Source organism: Oncorhynchus clarkii, chromosome 33 (assembly GCF_045791955.1).
Source record: "Oncorhynchus clarkii lewisi isolate Uvic-CL-2024 chromosome 33, UVic_Ocla_1.0, whole genome shotgun sequence".
NCBI classification, from domain to species: Eukaryota; Metazoa; Chordata; class Actinopteri; order Salmoniformes; family Salmonidae; genus Oncorhynchus; species Oncorhynchus clarkii.
The window spans coordinates 26,046,533-26,062,608 of record NC_092179.1 but is presented as its reverse complement, the minus strand read 5'-3'; the positions used below and the strand labels follow the sequence as shown (position 1 = coordinate 26,062,608).

The window sequence follows — 16,076 nt, the reverse complement described above, 5'->3', positions numbered from 1 at the left end:
TCATAACATCATAATCAGCTGCCACCCCATCACAGCATATCTCCCATTAGTCACCATGTATTCCTGTCAGCACAGTGGGGTGGATAACATTCATTATGCTCATAAGCCACAGTGGAACAGTTACCTACAGCGTCTACAGGGGAGTTTGTTATAGTGTGTTGATGACATTCCCTGGTTGTGGAGTTTGTTATAGTGTGTTGATGACATTCCTTGGTTGTGGAGTTTGTTATAGTGTGTTGATGACATTCCCTGGTTGTGGAGTTTGTTATAGTGTGTTGATGACATTCCCTGGTTGTGGAGTTTGTTATAGTGTGTTGATGACATTCCCTGGTTGTGGAGTTTGTTATAGTGTGTTGATGACATTCCCTGGTTGTGGAGTTTGTTATAGTGTGTTGATGACATTCCCTGGTTGTGGAGTTTGTTATAGTGTGTTGATGACATTCCCTGGTTGTGGAGTTTGTTATAGTGTGTTGATGACATTCCTTGGTTGTGGAGTTTGTTATAGTGTGTTGATGACATTCCCTGGTTGTGGAGTTTGTTATAGTGTGTTGATGACATTCCTTGGTTGTGGAGTTTGTTATAGTGTGTTGATGACATTCCTTGGTTGTGGAGTTTGTTATAGTGTGTTGATGACATTCCCTGGTTGTGGAGTTTGTTATAGTGTGTTGATGACATTCCCTGGTTGTGGAGTTTGTTATAGTGTGTTGATGACATTCCCTGGTTGTGGAGTTTGTTATAGTGTGTTGATGACATTCCCTGGTTGTGGAGTTTGTTATAGTGTGTTGATGACATTCCCTGGTTGTGGAGTTTGTTATAGTGTGTTGATGACATTCCTTGGTTGTGGAGTTTGTTATAGTGTGTTGATGACATTCCCTGGTTGTGGAGTTTGTTATAGTGTGTTGATGACATTCCTTGGTTGTGGAGTTTGTTATAGTGTGTTGATGACATTCCCTGGTTGTGGAGCTGCGAAAACACCAAGAAGATGATTAAGATGCCCAAGGCGGCAGGTAGCCTAGTAGTTAGAGCGTTGGACTTGTAACTGAAAGGTTGCAAGATCAGGCTGACAAGGTAAAAATCTGTCGTTCTGCCCCTGAACAAGGCAGTTAACCCACTGTTCCTCTGAACAAGGCAGTTAACCCACTGTTCCCCTGAACAAGGCAGTTAACCCACTGTTCCCCTGAACAAGGCAGTTAACCCGCTGTTCCTCTGAACAAGGCAGTTAACCCACTGTTCCTCTGAACAAGGCAGTTAACCCACTGTTCCTCTGAACAAGGCAGTTAACCCACTGTTCCTCTGAACAAGGCAGTTAACCCACTGTTCCTCTGAACAAGGCAGTTAACCCACTGTTCCTCTGAACAAGGCAGTTAACCCACTGTTCCTCTGAACAAGGCAGTTAACCCACTGTTCCTCTGAACAAGGCAGTTAACCCACTGTTCCTCTGAACAAGGCAGTTAACCCACTGTTCCTCTGAACAAGGCAGTTAACCCACTGTTCCTCTGAACAAGGCAGTTAACCCACTGTTCCTCTGAACAAGGCAGTTAACCCACTGTTCCTCTGAACAAGGCAGTTAACCCACTGTTCCTCTGAACAAGGCAGTTAACCCACTCTTCCTCTGAACAAGGCAGTTAACCCACTCTTCCCCTGAACAAGGCAGTTAACCCACTGTTCCTCTGAACAAGGCAGTTAACCCACTGTTCCTCTGAACAAGGCAGTTAACCCACTGTTCCTCTGAACAAGGCAGTTAAACCACTGTTCCTCTGAACAAGGCAGTTAACCCACTGTTCCCCTGAACAAGGCAGTTAACCCACTGTTCCTCTGAACAAGGCAGTTAACCCACTGTTCCCCTGAACAAGGCAGTTAACCCACTGTTCCTCTGAACAAGGCAGTTAACCCACTGTTCCTCTGAACAAGGCAGTTAACCCACTGTTCCTCTGAACAAGGCAGTTAACCCACTGTTCCTCTGAACAAGGCAGTTAACCCACTGATCCTCTGAACAAGGCAGTTAACCCACTGTTCCTCTGAACAAGGCAGTTAACCCACTGATCCTCTGAACAAGGCAGTTAACCCACTGTTCCTCTGAACAAGGCAGTTAACCCACTGTTCCTCTGAACAAGGCAGTTAACCCACTGTTCCTCTGAACAAGGCAGTTAACCCACTCTTCCCCTGAACAAGGCAGTTAACCCACTGTTCCTCTGAACAAGGCAGTTAACCCACTGTTCCTCTGAACAAGGCACTTGACCCACTGTTCCTCTGAACAAGGCAGTTAACCCACTGATCCTCTGAACAAGGCAGTTAACCAACTGTTCCTCTGAACAAGGCAGTTAACCCACTGTTCCTCTGAACAAGGCAGTTAACCCACTGTTCCTCTGAACAAGGCAGTTAACCCACTGTTCCTCTGAACAAGGCAGTTAACCCACTGTTCCTCTGAACAAGGCAGTTAACCCACTGTTCCTCTGAACAAGGCAGTTAACCCACTGTTCCTCTGAACAAGGCAGTTAACCCACTGTTCCTCTGAACAAGGCACTTGACCCACTGTTCCTCTGAACAAGGCAGTTAACCCACTGTTCCTCTGAACAAGGCAGTTAACCCACTGTTCCTCTGAACAAGGCAGTTAACCCACTGTTCCTCTGAACAAGGCAGTTAACCCACTGTTCCTCTGAACAAGGCAGTTAACCCACTGTTCCTCTGAACAAGGCAGTTAACCCACTGTTCCTCTGAACAAGGCAGTTAACCCACTGTTCCTCTGAACAAGGCAGTTAACCCACTGTTCCTCTGAACAAGGCAGTTAACCCACTGTTCCTCTGAACAAGGCAGTTAACCCACTGTTCCTCTGAACAAGGCAGTTAACCCACTGTTCCTCTGAACAAGGCAGTTAACCCACTGTTCCTCTGAACAAGGCAGTTAACCCACTGTTCCTGGGCCGTCATTGTAAATAATAATTTGTTGTTAACTGACTTGCCTAGTTAAATAAAGGTCAAATAAAAAGAAAAGCTTCTTTCTGGTCTAGTTATTTTTTCTTGAGATCTTGGTAATCTCTCTCTCTCTCTGCAACTTTCTCCCAGGCCCTACCCACCCATCCACTCAACCCATCCAAACACGTTTGTTTGAATGCAAGCCTAAACCCTCCTTCCCTGTCAGGTCAGGTGTGCCCCGGTACCTGGTCAGCTAGCCACCCTACTGCTAGCTGCAGGTGTACTGTTACAGCTCCATAGCCCCTCCGCCGTACCTCTGTCCCTATGCCATTACCAGACCCCCACCCTTCCTCTCCCCACTAACCTCTGTCCCTATGCCATTACCAGACCCCCACTCTTCCTCTCCCCACTAACCTCTGTCCCTATGCCATTACCAGACCCCCACTCTTCCTCTCCCCACTAACCTCTGTCCCTATGCCATTACCAGACCCCACTCTTCCTCTCCCCACTAACCTCTGTCCCTATGCCATTACCAGACCCCCACTCTTCTTTGCCCCACTAACCTCTGTCCCTATGCCATTACCAGACCCCCACTCTTCCTCTCCCCACTAACCTCTGTCCCTATGCCATTACCAGACCCCCACTCTTCCTCTCCCCACTAACCTCTGTCCCTATGCCATTACCAGACCCCCACTCTTCCTCTCCCCACTAACCTCTGTCCCTATGCCATTACCAGACCCCCACTCTTCCTCTCCCCACTAACCTCTGTCCCTATGCCATTACCAGACCCCCACTCTTCCTCTCCCCACTAACCTCTGTCCCTATGCCATTACCAGACCCCCACTCTTCCTCTCCCCACTAACCTCTGTCCCTATGCCATTACCAGACCCCCACTCTTCTTCGCCCCACTAACCTCTATCCTTTTGCCAGCCACACCTCCAATACAGTCGCAATGCCAGCCTTAGAAACCCCTAACCCCTCCCCTTACCCCTGTCCTTCTGCCAATCTTCCCTCTACCAACCCCCTGTCTCCTCCTCTGAGCCTACCATCCCACTGATGAATCTCTCCCCTATAATTGCTGCTGTTTGTTGATGGAGTCAGTTGACTAACTCAGGTAGAGAGAGAGAGAAGCCTCTTAATTCACACCCAGGGCCTAAGTCATTCCCCTGCGCTAACTGCACTTCCCTCTCACATTATTACGGCAAAACGCAAGCAATTAGCCGCCGCCGCGTGCTAAGTGCCATGTGCCGCGATGACGAAAGCATAACTCTCCAGCTTTTGTCGACAACGCTGCTTCGTCTAATGGCCTCAGCGCACATCATTTAGTAGCTGGTAATTGTAGTGATTATGACGTGAAAAAACTACAGTCGCTGGCAGGAGAAATAAAGTCTATTAACGTCACATAAACATTAACTCTCTTAACGTACCCCGCTTCCAACGCTTTGAAGGGGAAACGGAGGCTGTATCATCAGACTGGAATTAGAACGTAGCCCTGCTGTTACTCTCAATTTAGCAAGCTAACGCAGAGAGGGGGGGGGGGGGGGGGGGGTGCTGATCAGGGAGGTAAAGGTGAAGAGGTGTTGTGGGGATGCTTTCATTTGATCCAAACACTCACAAGTTTGTGATGATGAGGAAGAGGTGCTCGCCTAGTGGTGAGTGGTGAGATGCACGGGGTTGTTATGGTGATGATAATACTGTATAGCATTGAGAGGAAAGAGATGACAGTAGGACTAGGATGATGTTTATGAAGATGGATGATGATGGTTACAACTATAACAACTCATTCTTTCATTTGTCTCTAGAAAGTTCAATGAGTATGTCAAATAGTACCACATCCTGAAGCTCTAGTATCAATTCAATTCAAGGGGCTTTATTGGCATGGGAAACGTGTGTTAACATTGCCAAAGCAAGTGAGGTAGATAATATACAAAAGTGATATAAACAATACAAATTAACAGTAAACATTACACATACAGAAGTTTCAAAACAATGAAGACATTACAAATGTCATATTATATATATACAGTGCCTTGCGAAAGTATTCGGCCCCCTTGAACTTTGCGACCTTTTGCCACATTTCAGGCTTCAAACATAAAGATATAAAACTGTATTTTTTTTGTAAAGAATCAACAACAAGTGGGACACAATCATGAAGTGGAACGACATTTATTGGATATTTCAAACTTTTTTAACAAATCAAAAACTGAAAAATTATTCAGCCCCCTTAAGTTAATACTTTGTAGCGCCACCTTTTGCTGCGATTACAGCTGTAAGTCACTTGGGGTATGTCTCTATCAGTTTTGCACATCGAGAGACTGACATTTTTTCCCATTCCTCCTTGCAAAACAGCTCGAGCTCAGTGAGGTTGGATGGAGAGCATTTGTGAACAGCAGTTTTCAGTTCTTTCCACAGATTCTCGATTGGATTCAGGTCTGGACTTTGACTTGGCCATTCTAACACCTGGATATGTTTATTATTTAACCATTCCATTGTAGATTTTGCTTTATGTTTTGGATCATTGTCTTGTTGGAAGACAAATCTCTGTCCCAGTCTCAGGTCTTTTGCAGACTCCATCAGGTTTTCTTCCAGAATGGTCCTGTATTTGGCTCCATCCATCTTCCCATCAATTTTAACCATCTTCCCTGTCCCTGCTGAAGAAAAGCAGGCCCAAACCATGATGCTGCCACCACCATGTTTGACAGTGGGGATGGTGTGTTCAGCTGTGTTGCTTTTATGCCAAACATAACGTTTTGCATTGTTGCCAAAAGGTTCAATTTTGGTTTTCATCTCCCAGGTGGCTTGTGGCAAACTTTAAACGACACTTTTTATGGATATCTTTAAGAAATGGCTTTCTTCTTGCGACTCTTCCATAAAGGCCAGAGGTGTGCAATATACGACTGACTGATTGTTGTCCTATGGACAGAGTCTCCCACCTCAGCTGTAGATCTCTGCAGTTCATCCAGAGTGATCATGGGCCTCTTGGCTGCATCTCTGATCAGTCTTCTCCTTGTATGAGCTGAAAGTTTAGAGGGACGGCCAGGTCTTGGTAGATTTGCAGTGGTCTGATACTCCTTCCATTTCAATATTATCGCTTGCACAGTGCTCCTTGGGATGTTTAAAGCTTGGGAAATCTTTTTGTATCCAAATCCGGCTTTAAACTTCTTCACAACAGTATCTCGGACCTGCCTGGTGTGTTCCTTGTTCTTCATGATGCTCTCTGCGCTTTTAACGGACCTCTGAGACTATCACAGTGCAGGTGCATTTATACGGAGACTTGATTACACACAGGTGGATTGTATTTATCATCATTAGTCATTTAGGTCAACATTGGATCATTCAGAGATCCTCACTGAACTTCTGGAGAGAGTTTGCTGCACTGAAAGTAAAGGGGCTGAATAATTTTGCACGCCCAATTTTTCAGTTTTTGATTTGTTAAAAAAGTTTGAAATATCCAATAAATGTCGTTCCACTTCATGATTGTGTCCCACTTGTTGTTGATTCTTCACACAAAAATACAGTTTTATATCTTTATGTTTGAAGCCTGAAATGTGGCAAAAGGTCGCAAAGTTCAAGGGGGCCGAATACTTTCGCAAGGCACTGTACATATATACAGTGTTGTAACAATGTACAAATGGTTAAAGTACACAAGGGAAAATATATAAGCATAAATATGGGGTGTATTTACAATGGTGTTTGTTCTTCACTGGTTGCCCTTTTCTTGTGGCAACAGGTCACAAATCTTGCTGCTGTGATGGCACAGTATATATGGGAGTTTATCAAAAATGGATTTGTATTCGAATTCTTTGTGGATCTGTGTAATCTGAGGGAAATATGTCTCTCTAATATGGTCATACATTGGGCAGGATGTTAGGAAGTACGTCTCAGTTTTCCACCTCATTTTGTGGGCAGTGAGCACTTAGCCTGTCTTCTCTTGAGAGCCATGTCTGCCTACGGCGGCCTTTCTCAATAGCAAGGCTATGCTCACTGAGTCTGTACATAGTTAAAGCTTTCCTTAGGTTTGGGTCAGTGACAGTGGTCAAGTATTCTGCCACTGTGTACTCTCTGTGTAGGGCCAAATAGCATTCTAGTTTGCTATGTTTTTTTGTTAATTCTTTCCAATGTGTCAAGTAATTATCTTTTTGTTTTCTCATGATTTGGTTGGGTCTAATTGTGCTGCTGTCCTGGGGCTCTGTGGGGTGTGTTTGTGTATCTCTCTCTCCCTCTGTCACTTCCCATGTTTTCTATCTATCTATCTATCTATCTATCTATCTATCTATCTATCTATCTCTCTCACTTCTCTCATTCTGCGTCACTCCCTCTTTCAGTGCGTGAGCTGCAGGCGCACCACGAGGCCCGCGAGGACCCTGACGTGCACCCGGAGGAGAACACCCAAGAATTCATGGGCGTCCTCATCAAAGGCCTGGCCAAGCTCAAGAAGATTCCTGAGGCTGTCAAGGCCATCATGGAGCGCCTGGAGCCTGAGCTGAAGCAGATACTGAAGAGATCCACTACCCAGATAGCTGATCACGCCTACCAGAGAGGAGAGAACCTAGCCACAGAGAGCCAGCCCAGGTAGGGAGGGGTGGAGGGAAGACTGGAAGGTGGGAGGGAAGGTGGGATGGAGGGGTGCAGGTAAAGATGCAGGTAGGGGTGGAGGAGGAGGGAAGGCAGGATGCAGGTAAAGATGCAGGTAGGGGTGGAGGAGGAGGGAAGGCAGGATGCAGGTAAAGATGCAGGTGGAGGAGGAGGGAAGGCAGGATGCAGGTAAAGATGCAGGTAGGGGTGGAGGGGGAGGGAAGGCAGGATGCAGGTAAAGATGCAGGTAGGGAGAGATGGAGGTAGGGGTGGAGGGTGGGATAGCAGACCAGCAGCCTTTCCTTCCTTGAAGTGACCACTAATCTCACATGACTGGATAGGTGAGAGCTATGAAGTGAAACCCTCGATTTTTACCTATCCAATCATGTGGAATTTGTGATTTCTTCAAGGAGGGAAGGATGCATTGTGGGTTTTCAAACAGGGCCTTTGGGTGTATAGTTTTGTCCAACTCACTGGCTAAGGTGAGGTAGGAACAGTGGAGGAGAGGTACTGTATGGGTCTGAGGAGAGGTACTGTATGGGTCTGAGGTGAGGTAGGAACAGTGGAGGAAAGGTACTGTATGTGTCTGAGGAGAGGTACTGTATGTGTCTGAGGAGAGGTACTGTATGTGTCTGAGGAGAGGTACTGTATGGGTCTGAGGAGAGGTACTGTATGGGTCTGAGGTGAGGTACTGTATGGGTCTGAGGAGAGCTACTGTATGTGTCTGAGGTGAGGTACTGTATGTGTCTGAGGAGAGGTACTGTATGTGTCTGAGGAGAGGTAGGAACAGTGGAGGAGAGGTACTGTATGTGTCTGAGGTGAGGTACTGTATGTGTCTGAGGAGAGGTACTGTATGTGTGAGGAGAGGCACTGTATGTGTCTGAGGAGAGGTACTGTATGTGTCTGAGGAGAGGTACTGTATGTGTCTGAGGAGAGGTACTGTATGTGTGAGGTGAGGTACTGTATGTGTGAGGTGAGGTACTGTATGTGTGAGGTGAGGTACTGTATGTGTCTGAGGAGAGGTACTGTATGTGTCTGAGGAGAGGTACTGTATGTGTGAGGTGAGGTACTGTATGTGTGAGGTGAGGTACTGTATGCGTGAGGTGAGGTACTGTATGTGTCTGAGGAGAGGTAGGAACAGTGGAGGAGAGGTACTGTATGTGTCTGAGGAGAGGTACTGTATGTGTCCGAGGAGAGGTACTGTATGTGTCTGAGGAGAGGTACTGTATGTGTCTGAGGTGAGGTACTGTATGTGTCTGAGGTGAGGTACTGTATGTGTCTGAGGTGAGGTACTGTATGTGTCTGAGGAGAGGTACTGTATGTGTCTGAGGAGAGGTACTGTATGTGTCTGAGGAGAGGTACTGTATGTGTCTGAGGAGAGCTACTGTATGTGTCTGAGGAGAGGTACTGTATGTGTCTGAGGTGAGGTACTGTACGTGTCTGAGGAGAGGTACTGTATGTGTGAGGTGAGGTACTGTATGTGTCTGAGGAGAGGTACTGTATGTGTCCGAGGAGAGGTACTGTATGTGTCTGAGGTGAGGTACTGTATGTGTCTGAGGAGAGGTACTGTATGTGTGAGGAGAGGTACTGTATGTGTCTGAGGTGAGGTAGGAACAGTGGAGGAGAGGTACTGTATGTGTCTGAGGTGAGGTAGGAACAGGGGAGGAGAGGTACTGTATGGGTCTGAGGAGAGGTAGGAACAGTGGAGGAAAGGTACTGTATGTGTCCGAGGAGAGGTACTGTATGTGTCTGAGGAGAGGTACTGTATGTGTCCGAGGAGAGGTACTGTATGTGTCCGAGGAGAGGTACTGTATGGGTCTGAGGAGAGGTACTGTATGGGTCTGAGGAGAGGTACTGTATGTGTCCGAGGAGAGGTACTGTATGTGTCTGAGGAGAGGTACTGTATGTGTCCGAGGAGAGGTACTGTATGTGTCTGAGGAGAGGTACTGTATGTGTCTGAGGAGAGGTACTGTATGGGTCTGAGGAGAGGTACTGTATGTGTCTGAGGAGAGGTAGGAACAGTGGAGGAAAGGTACTGTATGTGTCTGAGGAGAGGTACTGTATGTGTCCGAGGAGAGGTACTGTATGGGTCTGAGAAGAGGTACTGTATGTGTCTGAAGAGAGGTACTGTATGTGTCTGAGGAGAGGTACTGTATGTGTCCGAGGAGAGGTACTGTATGTGTCTGAGGAGAGGTACTGTATGTGTCTGAGGAGAGGTACTGTATGGGTCTGAGGAGAGGTACTGTATGGGTCTGAGGAGAGGTAGGAACAGTGGAGGAAAGGTACTGTATGTGTCCGAGGAGAGGTACTGTATGTGTCCGAGGAGAGGTACTGTATGGGTCTGAGGAGAGGTAGGAACAGTGGAGGAAAGGTACTGTATGTGTCCGAGGAGAGGTACTGTATGTGTCTGAGGAGAGGTACTGTATGGGTCTGAGGAGAGGTACTATATGGGTCTGAGGAGAGGTACTGTATGGGTCTGAGGAGAGGTACTGTATGGGTCTGAGGAGATGTAAGAACAGTGGAGGAAAGGTACTGTATGTGTCCGAGGAGAGGTACTGTATGTTTCTGAGGAGAGGTACTATATGTGTCCGAGGAGAGGTACTGTATGGGTCTGAGGAGAGGTAGGAACAGTGGAGGAAAGGTACTGTATGTGTCCGAGGAGAGGTACTGTATGGGTCTGAGGAGAGGTACCGTATGGGTCTGAGGAGAGGTACTGTATGGGTCTGAGGTGAGGTAGGAACAGGGGAGGAAAGGTACTGTATGTGTCTGAGGTGAGGTACTGTATGTGTCTGAGGAGAGGTACTGTATGGGTCTGAGGTGAGGTAGGAACAGGGGAGGAGAGGTACTGTATGTGTGAGGAGAGGTACTGTATGTGTGAGGTGAGGTACTGTATGTGTGAGGAGAGGTACTGTATGTGTGAGGAGAGGTACTGTATGTGTGAGGAGAGGTACTGTATGGGTCTGAGGTGAGGTAGGAACAGTGGAGGAGAGGTACTGTATGTGTCTGTGTCTCCATCACTAATAAGCAAACAAACCATCCAGCAAGAAGAGACAAGTTTCAATTAAATCACGGGCTTTTCTATCCAAGCTCTTTAGCTTTAGACAGAGTAAGTACGACAAGGGTGTTTTGGGAGTGAGTGAACTGCTAGAAAATTATTTTTGATTAGTCTCTATCCTCACCTCCCTCTCTCTCCGTATCTCATTGTGGAAACCCTAATAAAGCAAACAGTTAAGCACACCCTCTCCTCAGCCTCCTCTGTTCTCCATCTCCTCCTCTGTTCTCCAGTCTCCTCTGTTCTCCATCTCCTCAGCCTCCTCTGTTCTCCATCTCCTCAGCCTCCTCTGTTCTCCATCTCCTCAGCCTCCTCTGTTCTCCCTCTCCTCAGCCTCCTCTGTTCTCCCTCTCCTCAGCCTCCTCTGTTCTCCCTCTCCTCAGCCTCCTCTGTTCTCCCTCTCCTCAGCCTCCTCTGTTCTCCCTCTCCTCAGCCTGCTCTGTTCTCCCTCTCCTCAGCCTCCTCTGTTCTCCCTCTCCTCAGCCTCCTCTGTTCTCCATCTCCTCAGCCTCCTCTGTTCTCCATCTCCTCAGCCTCCTCTGTTCTCCATAACTCCCTCATTTAAGGTAATGGAGTAATCCAGAAAGCCAAGACCCAGCCTCTGCTTTTTCCCTCAGCATTTATTCACTCCGCAGAAAAAAAAAAACAGGAAAGCAAAAGATACTGGAAGAGAAGAGATATAATGACGGCACTTAAGAAAGCACTTACCTTCAGCTGAGATGAACACTTGTTTTTCTTGGCCTCCGTTTCTCCCGTTGTCTCTCCGTCTGTTTTCACAGTATCTGTGTATCTTGTGCCCTCTAAACCTAGCCGTTGTCCACGTTTCAAGAGGTCGTTGGTTCACCATTGTGGCTACTGGGTTTAGGTTAGTGCTGAGGCCTTGGCTGCATTTCATTCCAGAAAGGTTATCTCCCTCTCCTCTTTCCTAGTTTCAGACTCCCCTTCACGGATCTGACACGAATGGATAAGTGAAGGCAATATGGAGGAAACTAGGTAGAGTTTTAATACCTACCCAGTTAGTCAATATGGAGGCAACTAGGTAGTTCTAACTAACACCTACCCAGTTAGTCAATATGGAGGAAACTAGGTAGAGTTTTAACTAACACCTACCCAGTTAGTCAATATGGAGGAAACTAGGTAGTTTTATCACCTACCCTGTTAGTCAATATGGAGGCAACTAGGTAGAGTTTTAATACCTACCCAGTTAGTCAATATGGAGGAAACTAGGTAGAGTTTTAACACCTACCCAGTTAGTCAATATGGAGGAAACTAGGTAGAGTTTTAACACCTACCCTGTTAGTCATTATGGAGGAAACTAGGTAGAGTTTTAACACCTACCCTGTTAGTCATTATGGAGGAAACTAGGTAGAGTTTTAACACCTACCCTGTTAGTCAATATGGAGGAAACTAGGTAGAGTTTTAACACCTACCCAGTTAGTCAATATGGAGGAAACTAGGTAGAGTTTTAACACCTACCTTGTTAGTCATTATGGAGGAAACTAGGTAGAGTTTTAACTAACACCTACCCAGTTAGTCATTATGGAGGAAACTAGGTAGAGTTTTAACACCTACCCAGTTAGTCAATATGGAGGAAACTAGGTAGAGTTTTAACACCTATCCTGTTAGTCAATATGGAGGCAACTAGGTAGAGTTTTAATACCTACCCAGTTAGTCAATATGGAGGAAACTAGGTAGTTGTATCACCTACCCTGTTAGTCAATATGGAGGCAACTAGGTAGAGTTTTAATACCTACCCAGTTAGTCAATATGGAGGAAACTTGGTAGAGTTTTAACACCTACCCAGTTAGTCAATATGGAGGAAACTAGGTAGTTTTATCACCTACCCTGTTAGTCAATATGGAGGCAACTAGGTAGAGTTTTAATACCTACCCTGTTAGTCAATATGGAGGCAACTAGGTAGAGTTTTAACACCTACCCAGTTAGTCAATATGGAGGAAACTAGGTAGAGTTTTAACACCTACCCAGTTAGTCAATATGGAGGAAACTAGGTAGTTTTATCACCTACCCTGTTAGTCAATATGGAGGCAACTAGGTAGAGTTTTAATACCTACCCAGTTAGTCAATATGGAGGAAACTAGGTAGAGTTTTAACACCTACCCAGTTAGTCAATATGGAGGAAACTAGGTAGAGTTTTAACACCTACCCTGTTAGTCAATATGGAGGCAACTAGGTAGAGTTTTAATACCTACCCAGTTAGTCAATATGGAGGAAACTAGGTAGTTGTATCACCTACCCTGTTAGTCAATATGGAGGCAACTAGGTAGAGTTTTAATACCTACCCAGTTAGTCAATATGGAGGAAACTTGGTAGAGTTTTAACACCTACCCAGTTAGTCAATATGGAGGAAACTAGGTAGTTTTATCACCTACCCTGTTAGTCAATATGGAGGCAACTAGGTAGAGTTTTAATACCTACCCTGTTAGTCAATATGGAGGCAACTAGGTAGAGTTTTAACACCTACCCAGTTAGTCAATATGGAGGAAACTAGGTAGAGTTTTAACACCTACCCAGTTAGTCAATATGGAGGAAACTAGGTAGTTTTATCACCTACCCTGTTAGTCAATATGGAGGCAACTAGGTAGAGTTTTAATACCTACCCAGTTAGTCAATATGGAGGAAACTAGGTAGAGTTTTAACACCTACCCTGTTAGTCAATATGGAGGAAACTAGGTAGAGTTTTAACTAACACCTACCCAGTTAGTCAATATGGAGGCAACTAGGTAGTTTTATCACCTACCCTGTTAGTCAATATGGAGGCAACTAGGTAGAGTTTTAACTAACACCTACCCAGTTAGTCAATATGGAGGAAACTAGGTAGAGTTTTAACACCTACCCTGTTAGTCAATATGGAGGCAACTAGGTAGAGTTTTAATACCTACCCAGTTAGTCAATATGGAGGCAACTAGGTAGAGTTTTAACTAACACCTACCCAGTTAGTCAATATGGAGGAAACTAGGTAGAGTTTTAACACCTACCCTGTTAGTCATTATGGAGGAAACTAGGTAGAGTTTTAATTAACACCTACCCAGTTAGTCAATATGGAGGAAACTAGGTAGTTTTAACTAACACCTACCCAGTTAGTCAATATGGAGGAAACTAGGTAGAGTTTTAACACCTACCCTGTTAGTCAATATGGAGGCAACTAGGTAGAGTTTTAATACCTACCCAGTTAGTCAATATGGAGGCAACTAGGTAGTTTGTTTTAACTAACACCTACCCAGTTAGTCAATATGGAGGAAACTAGGTAGAGTTTTACCACCTACCCAGTTAGTCAATATGGAGGCAACTAGGTAGTTTTATCACCTACCCTGTTAGTCAATATGGAGGCAACTAGGTAGAGTTTTAATACCTACCCAGTTAGTCAATATGGAGGCAACTAGGTAGTTCTAACTAACACCTACCCAGTTAGTCAATATGGAGGAAACTAGGTAGAGTTTTAACTAACACCTACCCAGTTAGTCAATATGGAGGAAACTAGGTAGTTTTATCACCTACCCTGTTAGTCAATATGGAGGCAACTAGGTAGAGTTTTAATACCTACCCAGTTAGTCAATATGGAGGAAACTAGGTAGAGTTTTAACACCTACCCTGTTAGTCATTATGGAGGAAACTAGGTAGAGTTTTAACACCTACCCTGTTAGTCATTATGGAGGAAACTAGGTAGAGTTTTAACACCTACCCTGTTAGTCAATATGGAGGAAACTAGGTAGAGTTTTAACACCTACCCAGTTAGTCAATATGGAGGAAACTAGGTAGAGTTTTAACACCTACCTTGTTAGTCATTATGGAGGAAACTAGGTAGAGTTTTAACTAACACCTACCCAGTTAGTCATTATGGAGGAAACTAGGTAGAGTTTTAACACCTACCCAGTTAGTCAATATGGAGGAAACTAGGTCGAGTTTTAACACCTACCCTGTTAGTCAATATGGAGGCAACTAGGTAGAGTTTTAATACCTACCCAGTTAGTCAATATGGAGGAAACTAGGTAGTTGTATCACCTACCCTGTTAGTCATTATGGAGGCAACTAGGTAGAGTTTTAATACCTACCCAGTTAGTCAATATGGAGGAAACTTGGTAGAGTTTTAACACCTACCCAGTTAGTCAATATGGAGGAAACTAGGTAGTTTTATCACCTACCCTGTTAGTCAATATGGAGGCAACTAGGTAGAGTTTTAATACCTACCCAGTTAGTCAATATGGAGGAAACTAGGTAGTTGTAACACCTACCCTGTTAGTCAATATGGAGGCAACTAGGTAGAGTTTTAAAACCTACCCAGTTAGTCAATATGGAGGAAACTTGGTAGAGTTTTAACACCTACCCAGTTAGTCAATATGGAGGAAACTAGGTAGTTTTATCACCTACCCTGTTAGTCAATATGGAGGCAACTAGGTAGAGTTTTAATACCTACCCTGTTAGTCAATATGGAGGCAACTAGGTAGAGTTTTAATACCTACCCAGTTAGTCAATATGGAGGAAACTAGGTAGAGTTTTAACACCTACCCAGTTAGTCAATATGGAGGAAACTAGGTAGTTTTATCACCTACCCTGTTAGTCAATATGGAGGCAACTAGGTAGAGTTTTAATACCTACCCAGTTAGTCAATATGGAGGAAACTAGGTAGAGTTTTAACACCTACCCTGTTAGTCAATACGGAGGAAACTAGGTAGAGTTTTAACTAACACCTACCCAGTTAGTCAATATGGAGGCAACTAGGTAGTTTTATCACCTACCCTGTTAGTCAATATGGAGGCAACTAGGTAGAGTTTTAACTAACACCTACCCAGTTAGTCAATATGGAGGAAACTAGGTAGAGTTTTAACACCTACCCTGTTAGTCAATATGGAGGCAACTAGGTAGAGTTTTAATACCTACCCAGTTAGTCAATATGGAGGCAACTTTGTAGAGTTTTAACTAACACCTACCCAGTTAGTCAATATGGAGGAAACTAGGTAGAGTTTTAACACCTACCCTGTTAGTCAATATGGAGGCAACTAGGTAGAGTTTTAATACCTACCCAGTTAGTCAATATGGAGGCAACTAGGTAGTTTTAACTAACACCTACCCAGTTAGTCAATATGGAGGAAACTAGGTAGTTTTATCACCTACCCTGTTAGTCAATATGGAGGCAACTAGGTAGAGTTTTAATACCTACCCAGTTAGTCAATATGGAGGAAACTAGGTAGAGTTTTAACACCTACCCTGTTAGTCATTATGGAGGAAACTAGGTAGAGTTTTAACACCTACCCTGTTAGTCAATATGGAGGAAACTAGGTAGAGTTTTAACACCTACCCAGTTAGTCAATATGGAGGAAACTAGGTAGAGTTTTAACACCTACCTTGTTAGTCATTATGGAGGAAACTAGGTAGAGTTTTAACTAACACCTACCCAGTTAGTCATTATGGAGGAAACTAGGTAGAGTTTTAACACCTACCCAGTTAGTCAATATGGAGGAAACTAGGTAGAGTTTTAACACCTACCCTGTTAGTCAATATGGAGGCAACTAGGTAGAGTT

At 44.8% G+C, this 16,076-nt stretch overlaps 1 protein-coding gene across 1 annotated transcript in view; it reads left to right on the top strand.

Moving 5' to 3' along the window:
- The window catches only part of LOC139392958 (exocyst complex component 4), a 224,487-nt gene that overhangs the window by 14,135 nt on the left and 194,276 nt on the right, over nt 1-16,076 (top strand). The window contains exon 5 of the mRNA XM_071141269.1: nt 7,238-7,484. Within this exon, the coding sequence (XP_070997370.1) occupies nt 7,238-7,484 (247 nt within the window). The remainder of the gene's footprint in view (nt 1-7,237; nt 7,485-16,076) is intronic.